At 44.1% G+C, this 16772-nt stretch overlaps 2 protein-coding genes across 4 annotated transcripts in view; one reads left to right on the top strand and one right to left on the bottom strand.

Moving 5' to 3' along the window:
* Recql5 (RecQ protein-like 5) overlaps positions 1 to 8293 on the bottom strand; it is a 35194-nt gene extending 26901 nt beyond the window's left edge. The window contains exons 1-5 of one of the 3 annotated variants that reach the window (XM_013037970.1): positions 7770 to 8293; positions 6159 to 6280; positions 4645 to 5163; positions 2648 to 2750; positions 1826 to 1937 (exon numbers count right to left, since the gene is read on the bottom strand). In XM_013037970.1, coding sequence (XP_012893424.1) covers positions 1826 to 1937; positions 2648 to 2750; positions 4645 to 5163; positions 6159 to 6280; positions 7770 to 7899 — 986 coding nt within the window. In that variant the 5' untranslated portion in view covers positions 7900 to 8293. The remainder of the gene's footprint in view (positions 1 to 1825; positions 1938 to 2647; positions 2751 to 4644; positions 5164 to 6158; positions 6281 to 7769) is intronic. The other 2 variants (XM_013037968.1, XM_013037969.1) reach the window with 2 other exon arrangements.
* A 145-nt stretch (positions 8294 to 8438) lies between these two features.
* The window catches only part of Sap30bp (SAP30 binding protein), a 37180-nt gene continuing 28846 nt past the window's right edge, over positions 8439 to 16772 (top strand). Inside the window, exons 1-3 of the mRNA XM_013037971.1 lie at positions 8439 to 8796; positions 9604 to 9713; positions 13204 to 13251. Coding sequence (XP_012893425.1) covers positions 8583 to 8796; positions 9604 to 9713; positions 13204 to 13251 — 372 coding nt within the window. The 5' untranslated portion in view covers positions 8439 to 8582. The remainder of the gene's footprint in view (positions 8797 to 9603; positions 9714 to 13203; positions 13252 to 16772) is intronic.

The following is a 16772-nucleotide window of genomic DNA, read 5'->3' as shown; positions in this document are numbered from 1 at the left end:
AGAGAGGCTAAAAACACATAAGGAAGCAAAGAAGATCCCAGAGGAAGCCAGAGGAAGCTGACTAGTACACCTGAATCCCACTGGCAGGTCTCTTTGCCATGAAGCAGCCCAACTTAGAGGCTACTGCAGCATTAAGAAGGAAATTCTAAGCTAGGTGCCAATGTCTCATGCCTGTAATCCTAGCTATTCAAGAGGCTGAGATCTGAAGATCACGGTTCAAAGCCAGTCCAATTAGGAAAGTCCCTGAAACTTTTACCTCTTAACCACTAGAAAATTAGAAGTAGAGATGTTGTTCAAAGTGATAGAGGATTAGCCCTGAGTGAGAACACCCAGGGACAGTGTCCAGGCCTTGAGTTCAAGCCCCATGACTAAAAAAAAATAAAAAGCTGGTGTTGGTGGCTCACGCCTGCAATTCTAGCTACTCAGGAAACTGAGAACTGAGGATCCTGGTTCAGGCCAGTCAGGGCAGGAAAGTCTGTGAAACTCTTATCTCCAATAAACCACCAGAAAACTGGAAGTGGCACTGTGGCTGAAGTGGTAGAGTGCTTGAGCTGAAGAGCTAAGGGACAGCACTCAGGCCCAGAGTTCAAGCCCCATGACCAAAAACACCCAACAACAACAAAAAAGCCAACCTCATAGCCAGAGGAATAAATACCACCTTAAAAGAAAATTAGACTCTTGAGACTTCTAAAACTGAATGACACTACTTAAGTCCTTTATACCTTCTTTGAATAATAATGAGGAAGGGATAATATTTATTAAATACCTACTATGAGCCAGTTTGTAGATTTGCCTTTTTTTAGTTACTATCATGTGAAGAATCCATTCTACAAATGATAAACTTGTATTCACAGAGGTAAATTTGTACAAGGTGACACAGTAAGGGGAAACTAGAGCTAGGATTTGAACCAAAGGGTGTCTGACTTCAAAGTTGGCTCCTAACAAGCCACCACAGGCCAGGGATTAATCCTATGATTCTACAGTTGGTGTTCTTTCAAATATACTATACCAACTAATTCTTACCCAATGTCACAGTGACATACATCATGTATATGACATACATCATGTATGTAAAAATGTTGTGTAAATCATACAGGGCAGGTCTGGGAAGGTGGTTCAGTGGTAGAGTGCTTGCCTTGCATGCATGAGGCCCTGGGTTCAATTCCTCAGTACCACATAAGCAGAAAAAGCCAGAAGTGGCGCTGTGGCTCAAAGTGGTAGAGTGCTAGCCTTGAGCTGAAGAGCTGAGGGACAACACCCAGGCCCAAAGTTCAGGCCCCACAACCGCCAAAAAAAAAACCAAACAAACAAAAAACATACAGGGCATTACTGGTTGGCTTTAGGAGAAAGGGCTTCAGGCTATAGCCCAAACTGTTTCCCCAAGGTCAGGTAGGGAATGGAGGAAACAAACTTCCTGACAGTTGTCAGAGTAGGGCTAGGAAGCTGGGATAAGCCCACCCCTTCTACAGACTATCTGAAAGTAGTAACTAAGGATGACAAGAAGACTTTTGTCTTTGCCTTTCTATAGGTATTAATTTAAAAGTTACTTCATTCCAGGGTCCAACTGAAAGATGGGAGTGAACTGGCTTCTGTTAATGGACAAATTTAAAAATCTGCATTGCTCTCCTTCCTAAAGATGGCAGAACCAAGCATTCCACATAGAAATCAACAAGAATTCAGGACAGTAATAGGGACTCCTTCCTGTCAGCTCCCTTCTCCATGGCACTACACAGACCACATGGGCTTGGTCCTTTGTGCAGAGCATGAGGAAGTAAACCATGAGCCAGGCCCCAACAGGGAACATAAGGCAAGAACTACAGCTCACCTGACATTGGCTTTGTCCACTCCCATTCCAAAACTGATGGTTGCAACAATTACTGGGACCTTCTCCTCCATCCACTCATTTTGTACCTGAGTCCTATCAGAAGCCTTCAGCCCTGGAAAGAAGGTGAAGGTGGTAAAAGGAACTCACATTTTCCATGGATTTACCTTGGGTGTTTATTTTGAGTATGATACTGTCCTGGGCACTCTCCACATATCCTGTATCCATCCCTTCTGGCTATATGACTTTGTACCAAGCATTTAACTTCACAGTCTCACAGTTAATAAACATAAAGACCTTAGCCCATGTGTGACAAAGTAGTCAATAAATATTAGAGCCAAGATTCAAACCTAAGTGTACTGGTTTCCAAAGCCTATGCTCTTCCAACCTGACTTTTATAATACTTAAGCTTATAAAAACTTATCAGGGCTGGGAAGGTGGCTCAGTGGTAGAGCGCTTGCCTTGCATGCATGAGGCCCTGGGTTCGATTCCTCAGCACCACATAAGAAAAAAGCCAGAAGTGGCTCAAGTGGTAGAGTGCTAGCCTTGAGCTGAAGAGCTGAGGGACAGCGCCCAGGCCCAGAGTTCAGGCCCCACAACCGGACCCCCAAAAAAAAAAAAAACTTATCACCTGCTAATGGGTGGACACAGAGTAGGAAAAAGAATTCAAGAGTCACAACTCTCAGTAGGGAGCACATTCATGTCTAGACAACTTTGGTAGATTTAAGTGAGCCACTTTATCTCTGTGTGGGAATTTGTAAAAAGGTAATAGACTATCTGAGATCTGTGACAGTGAAGAAGACCACAGAATGTGGGCACTCTTACCTGCATGGTAGGCCTTGGCATTCACACCCCTGCTGCTGAGCTCAATGGCCAGCTGTTCACAAGCCTCTCTAGTCCTACAGTAGACAATGCCACAGCCAGACAACTGAACAGGAAGATAACAAGCAGGGAAGAACAGAATAATCAGTCCACCATAATGCAACCTGTTTTAAGGCACGGTGCTCTTATAAACTTCCTAATCTCCTCTGAGTCAGGACACCCAAGAGGGCTCATTACTTTATTAAAAAGCAGGAGTGCCGGGCACCAGTGGCTTACAACTGTAACCCTAGCTACTCATGAGGCGGAGATCTGAGGATCGCAGTTTGAAGTCAGCCTGGGCAAGAAAGTTTGTGAGAGGGCTGGGAAGGTGGCTCAGTGGTAGAGTGCTTGCCTTGCATGCCTGAGGCCCTGGGTTCGATTCCTCAGCACCACATCAGCAAAAAGGAAAAAAAAAGCCGGTAGTGGTGCTGTGGCTCAAAGTGGTAGAGTGCTAGCCTTGAGCTGAAGAGCTGAGGGACAGCACCCAGACCCAGAGTTCAGGCCCCACGACCGCCCCCCCACCACAAAAAAAGTAACTGCACAATTTCTTAGCCGGGCGCTGGTGGCTCATGCCTGTAATCCTAGCTACTCAGGAGGCTGAGATCTGAGGATCGTGGTTCAAAGCCAGCCCAGGCAGGAGAGACCATGAGACTCCTATCTCCAATAAACCACCAGAAAACCGGAAGTGGCGTTGTAGCTCAAGTGGTAGAGTGCTCGCCTTGAGCTGAAGAGCTGAGGGACAGTGCCCAAGCCCAGAGTTCAAGCCCCACGACCAAAAAAAAAAAAAAAGAAAGTTCGTGAGACTCTTATGTTAAATTAAACACCAGAAAAACCAGAAGTGGCACCATGGTTCAAGTGGTAGAGTGCTCACCTTGAGCTGGAGAGCTCAGGGACAGCGCCCAGGCCCAGAGTTCAAGCGCAATGACCAACCAAAAAGAAAAAAAAAAAAAGCAGGACCAAGCTAGGTGCTGGTGGCTCAAGCCTGTATTCAGGAAGCTAAGATCTGAGGTCCAATGTTTGAAACCAGCCCAGGCAGGAAAGTCCGCAAGACTCTTATCTCCAATTAACTACCAAAAAATTCAGAAGTGGGGCTGTGACTCAAGTAGTAGAGTGCCAGCTTTGAGCAAAAAAACTCAGGGGCAGCACCCAGGCCCTAGAATTCAAGCCCAAGTTCTGAAACAAAATTAAAAAAAAAAAAAAAAAAGCAAGACAAAGCAGCCAAAATCCAACTTTTTTTTTGCCGGTCATGGGGCTTGAACTCTGGGCCTGAGCGCTGTCCCAGCTCTTCAGCTCAAGGCCAGCGCTCTACCACTTGATCTACAGCACCACTTCTGGTTTTCTGGTAGTTTATTGGAGACAGGAGTCTAACAGTCTTTCCTGCCCGGGCTGGCTTTGAACCGCAATCCTAAGATCTCAGCCTCCTGAGTAGCTAGGATTACAGGCATGAGCCACCAGCGCCCAGCCAAAATCTAACATTCTTACACCTTTGCCTCCTCTTTTTTTTGGGGGGTCTGGGCATGGGGCCTGAACTCTGGGCCTGAGCGCTATCTCTCAGCTCTTCAGCTCAAGGCTAGCGCTCTATCACTTGAGCCACAGCACCACTTGTGGCTTTTTTTTTCTTTTTGCTTATGTGGTGCTGAGGAATCGAACCCAGGGCGTCATGCATGCAAGTTAAGTGCTCTACTGCTGAGCCACCTTCCCAGCCCCCACCTTTGCCTCCTCTATGGAAACCTTGTGTAGTTCTACCAAGGCTTCATATGGATTGCCTGCTTGCCTCCTACAGAAACACCTGGGACCATAGATCCCCCTTTAGGAGGGCAATGTCAGGTAATAAAAGAGACAATTTTCTTTGTGCACAAGTCTTAAGAAGCCTGGCTAAGAAAGCCATGAAAAATAAAGGCCTTTGAACAAGATCTGTATGCTGCAGATAGCATTTTGGCTTCTCAACCCAAGTACCTTACCTTTTCACCAGCCTTCTGTCCTAGGGCCTTCAGGCAGAAGTCTCTCAGGTTTCCATAAGGATCAAGAATCAGTTCCTTGAATTGCACATCATAGAAGAGGTTGGCCCGGAAGCAGGGAGTCTTGAAAGAGGCCACTGGTTGTTTCAAGTGCAGTGCAGCAAACACATCCTCTTGAACCTGTGGGGTAGCTGTGGCAGTCAGAGCCACACATGGGGCATTTGCTAAGCGGGAACGCAGGGCACCCAACCTCAAGTAGTCAGGGCGGAAGTCATGTCCCCACTGAGAAACACAATGAGCTTCATCCACCACCAAGTAAGAGAGCAGGTGGCGGGACAAAAGGGAATTCAGGGTGGGTTGGAAGGATGCTGAGGCTGCCATCTCTGGAGTGATGTACAAAAGCTTGGTCCGAGGCTTTTCTTGCTCCAGGTCAGAGAGCAGCTCCTTCCTCTCCTGTGCTGACAGTTTCGAGTTCAGGGAACTCACTTTTATCTTTAGGGCCAACAAGTGGTCCACCTGGTCCTGAAGGCAGAAAGAGATGCATCCAAACTGGGGGACAATTGGCTCTCAGAACCTCAATGGTAAAGATCAATGCACATCCTTGGGTGCTTTCCCAGTCATAAAATGGCCTCACCCACCCTTCAGTGTCTTCTCTTTGACCAGAAGTACAGAGGGTAAAATGATTGAGAGGAGAGGCTCTAGGGTCAGATTCAGATCTGATCTTAGCTCATTTAATTGTTTCAAGCTCTCTGATTTTTAACCTCTAAGACTCAGATTTCACTCAGTTACCCTTTTATACCTTCCTTCCCCTTTCTCCCTTCTTTCCTCCCCTTCTACAAATAATGACTTAAGAATAAAATATACCCCAAAGGTGAAATGAATGTATACAAAGCATGTAGCACAAAGCCTGAGACCTAATGAGCATTTGCTATGTACTACTGTTGTTTCCCATTTACTTTTCTTTACAGCAGATGGGTTTATAAATACATAAACATTCTTCCTCAATTCTGATTCTATCAGCCTACATGTGTAGCACTAAAAACAGAACATCTGCAGAGCAAATATTAACCAGGTCCCTACCAGTTTCTCACCTTCCTCACTGCCCTCCCTCGCATTGCACATACCAATGCAGTAGCAGTTTTCCAGTTTTAGCTTGTCCAAACTAAAATAGAATACTAGGGGTTCCCGTGTCAATTTAGCTACCTATAATCCTGTACCTTTATGAGTGCTTATGTAAATGAATAGGTACAGTCTTCCATACACCTCTAAATAATGAAAAGAGGAAAGTGAGTTATTTCAGGCTATCAAAATACAGAAGACTCCTTTATGACATACCAGTGATATGCACTAGTGAAAGACCCTATGACTGGGGAATTCAAAAGTTCAATATAGACAGTGATATAGGCAAATCAGAGAAAATAAGAGACAAGGACCAAAAAAAGGAAAAGGAGAAGTGAAATTTCTAGCTATAAAAACCCTTCCCCATACCATTTTAGAATAAATCCAAACAGCCTCACCTGAATCAAAGCAATGAGAGGAGAGATTACAATGGTGATGCCTTTGGCTAACACGGCAGGAAGCTGATAGCAAAGGGATTTTCCTGCTCCTGTGGGCATGCACACAAAGACATCCTTGTCACCTAAAAAAATACAACAGATAACATACTCAATACTTTCAAGGTTGTTGAAAATTAAATGTTAATATTGGAAAAGTACCTAGCAGAGTGTTTGGCACATGGGGTCTCAATATTGTATTTCCTGTCTTTGAATAGGCAGGGGTCCTGGGAAGTTTGAAGATGCATGCAAACTATTTCTGGTAATTGTTTTAAAAACAAAGGTAAGAGCTGGGATGTAGCTCAGTGGCAAGTGCAACATCCTTAGCACCAAAAAAAAGACAAAACAACAACAAAAGAAGTCTAAATCTACTGTGTGGATAATGGAACTAAACAGCCATGAAAGAATAATGCTAGGAAGGAGGTAACTACAGTACAGACATACAAGGACCTCACTCAGAGGTCATTATAAGTGTCACTTAAGGGCTGAGAATATGGCTTAGTGGTAGAGTGCTTGCCTAGCACGCATGAAGCCCTAAGTTCAATTCCTCAGTACCACATAAACAGCACTGTGGTTCAAGAGGTATAGTGTTAACCTTGAGCAAAAGAAGCTCAGGGTCAGTGCCCAGGCCCTGAATTCAAGCCCTAGGACTAGCAAAAAAAAAAAAAAAGTCATTGCAATTGCCCTACTGCTCCATGAGTCACTGAGTCACCTCTGGAACCCAGATTAAACTTTAATAGAAGATTCAATGACTAGGCAAGACAAGGCTAGTGTGGCCACCTGTGCTACTGCTTACAAAGAAACTAGAATGGAAAACTAGCAACAGTTTTCAAAGACAATTTGTAGATCTGGCTATGAAAGTAATAACCAGATAACCAGCACAGCGAGGAGGTCCTGCAATTAAAACCAGAAGCTTTTTAGGGGTGGGTGCAAATGGCTCATGCCTGTAATTCTAGCTATTCAAGAAGTTGAGATCTGAAGTCAGTCAGGCCAGTAAAGTCTGTGACTCTTCTCTCCAATTAACTATCAAAATGTTGGAAATGACACTGTGACTTAAAGTGGTAGAGTGCTAGCCTTGAGTACAAAAAGCTCAGGGACAATGCCTAGGCCCTGAGTTCAGGCCCTAGGACCAACACACACACCCCGAGGGACAGCGTCCACCCTGAGTTTAGGTCCCAGTACCGAAGGGGGGGTGGGAGGAGAAATTGGAAGCTTTGGTTGACACATGTAAAAAATCTTCCAACCAGGTGCTGGCTTCTCATGCCTGTAATTCTAACAGGAGGCTATGATCAAGGCTCAAGTCCACCTGGGTCAGGAAAGTCCGTGAGACTCTTATCTCTAATTAACCACTAGAAAACTGGAAGTGGTGCTGTGGCTCAAAGTGTTAGAGCACTAGCTTTAGGCAAAAGGGCACAGCGCCCAGGCCCTGAGTTCAAGCCTCTCAACCGACCAAAAAAAAAAAAGGTTCCCAAACCAGTTATAGACCAAGGGTGAGGTGATAGGTAAGATTAGGAGGGTGTTCAGCTGTAGTGCTATAATACGGCCATGAGAAATGTAAAGCAGGTAGCTTGTTACCTTTTACGACAGCCATAGTCGCACGCTCTTGTAAAGGTGTCTTAAAAGTGTCAAACCCAAAGACCTTCTTCAATGCGTTCCTAACTCGCCGCTCAGGGTCAAAGGGAGTGGACGAAAGGTGGGTGTTCATCTTAGCAAAAAACGGCAGCCCCACGTTTAGGGCAAAGGTAGTAAAGAAAGGCTGAATGGAGAACCCTCAGTACTGCTTTTAAAATGCAGCCTATTTTTCTTCTGTTAGTATAAATCTGCTACACTACACTGGATACCTTATTTTGAAATAGTAAAGCTCCCAATGAGCTGCCTCAAGAAATACCTTTCTGGATAATTAATATCTCCCGATTGACATTTAGTGAAATTAAAACAGTGAGCTATCCCAAGCCACAGAGCTAGAACTCAAATGCTAAGAACAAAATGTCTTCAGAACTGTTCGGCGAACGTGGAATCGTTTTTCTAGGATCCACCTTCTACGGCTGTAGGCGCAACCATGACGACCGCCGCCCCCCGGCCCCCATCCCGACGCCGTCACGCTTCAGCCGCAGAATCAACAGTTTCCTCTCGTCAACAGCCGAAGGCTCTCTCTCTTCCCACCAAACACATCAGTTTTTCGTGAGCCGCACGGCCAGGCTCTCGCAGGGCTCCACAACTGCTCAAGGAAGCCCCATGACACCACCTCCAACTCAGAAATCAAACGGCACCCGAGTTCAGTCAGGCAAAAACCGCGTCTTACATCCGTCGCGCAATGATGACGTTCACGAGCGCTAGAACGACGGGGCAGGTCTAGCTCAGAAGCGGCCGTTTTGATTGGCTTCTTTTATGGAGCCGGGGGCGGGATCTCCTGGCATCCGGAAAAACGTTTGCTTTTCATCCGGAAGTGAGTGTTTGAGTCATAGGTCTGAGCCGCCGTGGGGCTGTGGGAATAAGATGGCGGGGAAGAAGAATGTCTTGTCGTCTTTGGCAGTTTACGCAGAGGATTCAGAGCCCGAGTCTGATGGCGAAGCTGGTGGCGAAGCTGTGGGCAGTGCAGCTGGTGAGCCTCGAGCTGGAAGGGGGAATGGGTGTTTGTCCGGAAGGCTGCTCCTCTGTTAGGGCGGGATGGAGAAAAAGATATAATTGTCCCCCATGTGTCGGACGCTAGACCCCCGAAAAGCAGTCATTGTACTGGGTTGGATAGAGAATTAGGGACTCTGAAGTAAGAATGAACCCTCCATTTTTGTTTCTCCCATTTTTCTGAAACTTACTGAAAGTCTCGCAAGATGCTGGATGAAGGATGGACAAGGCAGTCATGTCACTGTTTCCTTGGGCTCGTTATTTGAAAAGTCAGAGAGGAGACAAATGTACATGAGGAGTGGTGTGTAGCCTGTGTCTTGTTCGATTGGTAATTGTATTTGTGTGTGTATGTGTGTATATGACTCACTGATACTGAGGGCTTGAATTCAGACTCTTGTGCTCTACCATTTGAGCCACACCTCCACTTCCAGCTTTTTGTTATAATTGGAGATAAAAAGTCTCCCAAATATGCCTGAGCTGGCACTGAACCTGATCCTCCGATCTCAGCCTCCTGAATAACTAGGATTATAAGCATGGGCCACCTTCTCCCAGCTGTGAATTTCAAAATTTAGTTGATCAGAATTTAGTGCTTGATTTATCTTCCTTGTTCTTTTAATAATTTCATCCACTAAATCGTGGTCTTCCCAAGTGCATAATCTAGACCTTTGGTACCTTACCTGAGATAAAGGTTTACATTTTATCTTGGGAGACAGCTCTGGCCATGTAATTTACAGGATTTTTTTTTTTTTTACATTTCCTCCCCTCCCCCTCCATTTTCCTGTCTCAGAAGAGAAAGGTGGATTGGTATCTGATGCCTATGGTGAGGACGACTTTTCTCGACTAGGGGGTGATGAAGATGGATATGAAGAAGAGGAAGATGAGAACAGTAAACAGTCGGTAGGTAAATCTCCCAAATGCAGAGGGACTCAAAGCACCATTTTAACAAGTACCATTTGTCAGAAACTGCCTGAACTGTGTGTGCCAACATTATTCCCTTTCATGGCTGACTTCATGCCTCTCATCCTTTTGTTTGATGACAGTTGAAGAAACTAGGTTGAGGACTGCGAATGTAGTAGTAGAGCACTTAGCATGTTGAGGGTTTACTCTTCAACACTGCAAACATAGATCAGCAAACTGGGATTGAATAGTAGTAACTCTGTTGGGAAATTACATTTGTTTTCATCTATATCATTTTATATAAACTCATAAATTGAAATTGGGAGAGGACGATGAAGACCATTTTATTTAAACCAAGTATCAGTGAGTGGTGTTTTTTTGTTGTTGTTGTTAATCTTCTGTGTTTGAATTCCATTTCTAATAATGTTTTCATCCTAGTAGATACATCATTTGTATCTGCAGTCAACTCTTTATTATTTTTAAGTTTGCTGGGAGCTCATCCAAATACTTGAGTTCATTGATAAGGAAAATTATTTTGCTTCATCCACTTTGAACATTCCCCCCCCTTCTCTCTCTTTGTCCTCTCTCTCCCTCCCTCCCCTCCTCCTGATGGTAGGGCTTGAACTCAGGCCTTGACTCTTTTGTTTGGCTTTTCCATTCACTGCTCATGCTCTACAATTTGATTGGAGTTATGCCTCTACTTCCAGCTTTTTTGCTGTTTATTTGGAGATGAGAATTTCTAAGATTTGTCTGCCTAGGCTGGCTCTGAACTGCAACAATTCTCAGATCTCAGTTTCCTGAGTAGTTAGTATTATGGATATGAGCCTCCATGCCTTACTTAACATCTCTCTTGATATTGTATTTGGTGCTTTTGAGTGCCCTTGGTTCTGAATCACAAATCTTCCCTGAAGTTAAGAAAGTTCTGGGCCGGGCGCTGGTGGCTCACGCCTGTAATCCTAGCTACTCAGGAGGCTGAAATCTGAGGATTGCGGTTCAAAGCCAGCCCGGGCAGGAAAGACCATGAGACTCCTATCTCCAATAAACCACCAGAAAACCGGAAGTGGCGCTGTAGCTCAAGTGGTAGAGTGCTCGCCTTGAGCTGAAGAGCTGAGGGACAGCGCCCAGGCCCAGAGTTCAAGCCCCACGACGGACAAAAAAAAGAAAGTTCTGGGTAACAAAGAAAAGAGAACTTGGGTTTTATTAACAAGAATGACTTTGGATACAAGTTAACTGAACAGCATGAATTAAAATTTAAAAGTTTAGTGAAAAAGCAAGGACATTCAGGTTATAGTGTTTAGCACAAAGAATACAAAATTGATTACGGAGCTAAACTCAGTAGTCAATTCTGTTCTAATTAAAACATAATGTATAGGCTGGGAGTGTGGCTTAGTGGTAGGGTGCTTGCCTAGCATGCATAAAGCCCTGGGTTCAATTCCTCAGTACCTCATAAACAGAAAAGGCCACGAGTGGCGCTGTGGCTCAAGTGGTAGAGTTCTAGTCTTGAGCAAAAACAGTTGGGACAGTACCCAGGCCCTGAATTCAAGCCCCAGAACCTGCCAAACCCGCACTTGCCCACACTTGCCCCCCCCCACAGTGTACTTTTTTATTTGCTTGAAATTTTCATTACAGACTGAGTGTTTATATTTCTATCTGAGCCCAATGGTGATATTTGAAATCCCATCACTTACACATGAAATTCCAACCTTAGAGAGGCTGAAGTAGGAGGATGAGAATTGAAACTTGCAAGATGCTGCTCAAAAAAAGAAATGAAAAGAAATACACACACATACACTAAAAAGAAAAATTAATAAAGATAAGGTCTGAGTAAATAAGATAGAGTGTTTGCCTAGAATGTGAAAGGCTGTTGGTTTGATTCCCGCACCAAAAAATTAAATGAGTAGGTAATTAGAAACTGAAATGCAGTTAGAAACTGAAATGTATCTGGGCCTCAGTGTCTTATGCCTATAATCCTAGCTACTCAAGGAGGCTGAGAGCTGAAGATTGAGGTGTAAAGCCAGCCCCAGCAGAAAAGTTGTTTAGACTCCATTTCTTAGCTAGCAAAAGGCCAGACTGGAGGCATGACTCAACTGGTAGTGCAGCAGTAGAGCAAGCAAACCCAGCAAGCTCAGAGACTGGAGTTCAATCCATGGTACTGGCAAATAAAGCATTCCACATAAGCAGATATATATTTTTCATTAAGTGCTCTTTTGTGACATTTTATGCCTTTAGTCCCACTCATTAATATAGATAATTCAGAGTTGACTGTAATAATTGAGAAATCCTTTGTAAGTTCTTTTATTTTTCTCAAATATGTGTATACTACCTTAATAACTATAGGTCTTTTCTTTAATACATTTGTGTAATGCGTGTTTTTTTAATAATTTTACTTGCCTTTATTTTTTTGTTAAGCTTTACTTCATATTTTGGTATGCTCTCATCAAATCCCTACATACTTTAAATTGTAATTGTATTTAGCTGAATTCAATCTAATTATTTGGCTGATTGACTTCATCTTAAGGTTATAGAAATTGCACTTAAAGCCTTTATTGCACTGACACTTTAAGAGGTAGTTCAAGTCTATCAGTCTAGTTTGCCATGTCTCTTAGGTGTGGAGTAGTACTAAGTCATGTTTGAGTTAAAACACAGCTTTGTTGACAATAACAATTCAAGTGAAACCAATTTTTCCTGAGCATTTAAAGGCTTTTGGGCACTGAATGTTGTAGGTGATGGAAGCAATCTGTATTCCTCCTGATCGTTGACCTTTGTTGCATTAGCTAGTGCACTGGTAGACTTGATTTGGAGAATGCCTTACCCACATGGTGCTCTTGAATTAGGTAGGCCTCATTTGGATAAGGAACAGGATGGATACAGTGGGAAATGACCGTAACGTGAGCACTGAGGTGAAGGCAGAACCCATTCAACTGGGACCTAGTTGAGTAGTCCTGCCTTTCCTGGGTCACTGACTCTGACCATTTGGTTCCCACTTCTCTGTTTTCAAGTTAGTGCAAATGCTGGGGTATAGATGTATGTGAGTCTCAGCACTCTGATGTTGAATAATAATTGTGGTAGGTCCATGTCTGATGTATTGTGGATATGATAGACAAAGAAGGAAAAAAGTTTATAATCCTGGTTTTAAGTCATATTTTAGTGGAAACATTATGCCTGTTTGATCTTGTGGCCTGGTCTCATTTTCTGAAACATACTGTGACTTCTCTCCACTTTTTATGTGGTGTTTTCATTGATTTGGACTAGGGCATTACTGGAATAATGATTGACTGTGAGCTGCTGACTGTTTGGTTCCTCGCCTTCCAAAATAAACAAAAAAATCCTTTCTCCTTCTCTTTCTCTAGTTTTGGGCTGGTAGGGAAGGGGTTCCTGGTGGGATGACCCCAGCTGGGTAAATGAACTGTTTGGTCTAACCCCTGGTTATGCATGCGAGACATTTAGGCCCACTCCTTTTAAGCTTAATCCTCAATTCTTTGTCTTGTAGGAAGATGACGATTCAGAGACTGAAAAACCTGAGGCTGATGACCCAAAGGTATTTGGTGTTGGCTATGGTGGGGTGGCTGGATACGAATAAGGCATTTTAACATTATGGTTCAGTTCATTTGTCTGGTCAAGGTCTGTTTGGCTAACCTATGGTGTCACCATGTGGATCTTTCGGGGATAAGAGCAGCTTTATAAAGAAAGAACCTTCGAGAACCTCAGAGTACATCCTGAGGCAGATAGAATTTCCTTCCTTGCACATTATCAGAATTCAGACTAGAAAGATGAGAGAACTGTCTCTGAGTCTGTCCTCTTTCCCACCCCTCATCTTTCTTCATCTTCCTTTTTCTCCCTCCACCCCAGGTAGGGCTTTGTCGGGGCTTTGACCTCTCCAGGTGATATTAGGTGAAGTGTTTCTAGAATCAAGAAGACATAAGAGCTTCCTAATATACTCTAGATTCTTAGTCACGGAGAAAGAGCTGTGAAAAGCTTGGACCAACATGAGGCCTCACCCCAGCTCTACTTCCAATTCTCATTTTCCCACTGTGACTTTCCATACTTGGGCAAGCTGAGAAGAATAGTGGGTTGTGGGGCTTGAACTCAGGGCCTGGGCACTGTCCCTGAGTTTTTCAAGACTAGCACTCTACCACTTTAAGCCACAGCTTCACTTCTGTTTTTCTGGTGGTTAATTGGAGATGAGTCTCACGGACTTTCCTGCCAAGGCTAGCTTTGAACCACAACCCTCAACTCTCAGCCTCCTGAGTAATTAGAATTCTAGGCATGAGCCACCAGCACCTAGCTTGTTTTTTGTTTTTGTTTTGTTTTGGTCAGTCATGGGGCTTGAACTCTGGGCTTGGGTGCTGTCCCTGCGCTCTTCAGCTCAAGGCTTAAGCCACAACACCACTTTCGATTTTTTTTTTTTTTTTTTTCTGCGCTCTTCAGCTCAAGGCTTAAGCCACAACACCACTTTCGATTTTTTTTTTTTTTTTTTTGCTGGTCATGGCGCCTACCACTTGAGCCATAGCACCACTTCTGGCTTTTTCTGCTTATGTGGTGCTGAGGAATCGAACCCAAGGCCTCATGCATGCAAGGCAAGCACTCTACCACTGAGCCACCTTCCCAGCCCCCACTTCCGATTTTCTACTGGTTTATTGGAGATAAGAATCTCATGGACTTTCCTGCCCTGGCTGGCTTTGAACCTCGATCCTCAGATCTTAGCCCCCTGAATAGCTAGGATTATAGGTGTGAGTCACCAGCTCCCTACTTGCAGTTGATCTTTTTTAGAGTTGTTATTTAGCAAGTGATTTGCTGTCATAACTGTTTATTCCACTAGATGGCACTTCCTTTCTACTTTGACTTTTCAGTATCCTCTTTATTCCTTTTTTGTTGTTGTTGTTTTTGTTTTTCTATGCTTGTCCTGGAGCTGGGCATTATCCCTGAGCTTTTGTGCTGAAGGCTAATGCTCTACCACTTGAGACATAGCTCTTCTTCTTGATTGTTTTGGTAGTTTATTAGAGATAAAGTTTCATGGACTTTCCTGTGTGGGCTGGCTTTGAAAGGTAAAATATTTGACTTAATAATGCTGGGTGCTTCCCAGGCTTCCATTGAGTTGCTTTAAAATAGAGAATTCCATACTCTGAATTGTGCTCAGAGAATAGCAGTTATTAATGTGGGAGAGTTTCAGTCCACATCATGGACGTAAAAGAACAAAGCTTAAGGGGACATTTGAAATAGTAAGGTGGTAGGAACCAGATACAGAACATGAGCAACAGTAGAATTACATAGAAGGAGTTTACCTATGCATACTAAAGAATAAAGAACATTAAGTCATCTCTGACCAAATGTAGTTTGAGCTGCTTCATGTAGTAGCAAGCTCTCTGTTTCTGGAAGTTTTTCAAATATTGAGAAACTATTTGTCAAGCTAGGTCCTAGCTACTCAGGAGGCTAAGATCTGAGGATCAAGTATCAAAGCCAGCCAGGGCAGGAAAGTTCCATATAATTCTTATCTCCAGTCAGCCACCAAAAAGCCAAAAGTGGAGCTGTGGCACAAGTAGTAAGAGTACTAGCCTTGAGCAAAAACAAAAGCTAACAGACAACACCAGGCCTTGAGTTGAAGCTCCAGTACCAACACACACACACACATACCATTTTTTTTTCATAAATGTCCAAAAGCAAATTTGTAGATTGAAATTGGATTCAGTCCCCTAAGGGTTTCCTGGGCACTTCCTAAGAAAAGATTTGGTCAGCCGGGCACCGGTGACTCACGCCTGTAATCCTAGCTACTCAGGAGGCTGAGATCTGAGAATCGCGATTCAAAGCCAGCCTGGGCAGGAAAGACCGTGAGACTCCTATCTCCAATAAACCACTAGAAAACCGGAAGTGGCGCTGTAGCTCAAGTAGTAGAGCGCTAGCCTTGAGCTGAAGAGCTGAGGGACAGCGCCCAGGCCCAGAGTTCAAGCCCCATGACTGACAAAAAAAAGAAAAAGATTTGGTCATTATAGATGAGCAAAATTGACTATTAATATTACTATCTCCTGGCTAAAAAAAGAATGAAAACTGTTGAAATTTCCCTACTTCATTAGGTTTTATTGTTATTGTTAGCAGGTCCTGAGGCTTCAACTCAGAGCTGGGCTCTGTCCCTGAATTTTTTTTTTTTTTGGGGGGGGTCCAGTCGTGGAGCCTGAACTCTGGGCCTGGGAGCTATCTCTCAGCTCTTCAGCTCAAGGCTAGCGCTCTACCACTTGAGCCAAAGTGCCACCTCCAGCTTTTTTCTTTTTGCTTATGTGGTGCTAAGGAATCGAACCCAGGGCCTCATGCATGCAAGGCAAGTGTTCTACCACTGAGCCACCTTCCCAGCCCCTGTCCCTGAAATTTTTTTGCTCAAAGCTAGTGCTCTACCCCCTGAACCATAGCACCACTTCCAACTTTTTTGGTAGTTTATTCGAGAAAAGAGTCTCATGGATTTTCCTGCTGGGGCTGGCTTCAAAGGTCTATTTTTTTGGGGGAGGGGTGGGGAGTCTGGTCATGGAGCCTGAACTCTGGGCCTGGGCGCTGTCCTTCATCTCTTCAGCTCAAGGCTAGCGCTCTACCACTTGAGCCATAGTGCCACTTCTGGGTTTTTTCTTTTTGCTTATGTGGTACTGAGGAATCGAACCCAGGGCCTCAGGCATGCAAGGCAAGCGCTCTACCACTGAGCCATCTTCCCAGCCACTCAAAGGTCTATTTTTTATCAGTCAGAGTCTCACTGTGTAGCCCAAGCTGTCCTCAATAACAGTCCTATGGCTCCAGCAGTCCAAATGGTGGGTTTCTAGGTAAATGCCACCATATCTGGCTGAAACTTACCTAATTTTTATCACACTGGTATTTGGGATTACCTGGAGTGCAAATCCTCTCTTAGGAGAGTTCCCTTGCAGGAAATCTTTGGTCCTGTCTGTCAGTCCACGATAGCAGGGACTCTTCTTTGATGTTTAATTTGTTAGAAACCAGAGAAGTCAGAGGGGAGGCAGGTGAACATTCCACAGGCAACTGAATTCTTAGGTCTCCTGTTCTATCATTTCTTTTTTTTTTTTTTTT

This window comes from Dipodomys ordii, unplaced genomic scaffold, assembly GCF_000151885.1.
Source record: "Dipodomys ordii isolate 6190 unplaced genomic scaffold, Dord_2.0 Scaffold7, whole genome shotgun sequence".
Classification (NCBI taxonomy): domain Eukaryota; kingdom Metazoa; phylum Chordata; class Mammalia; order Rodentia; family Heteromyidae; genus Dipodomys; species Dipodomys ordii.
This window is presented reverse-complemented; position numbering and strand designations above follow the sequence as displayed.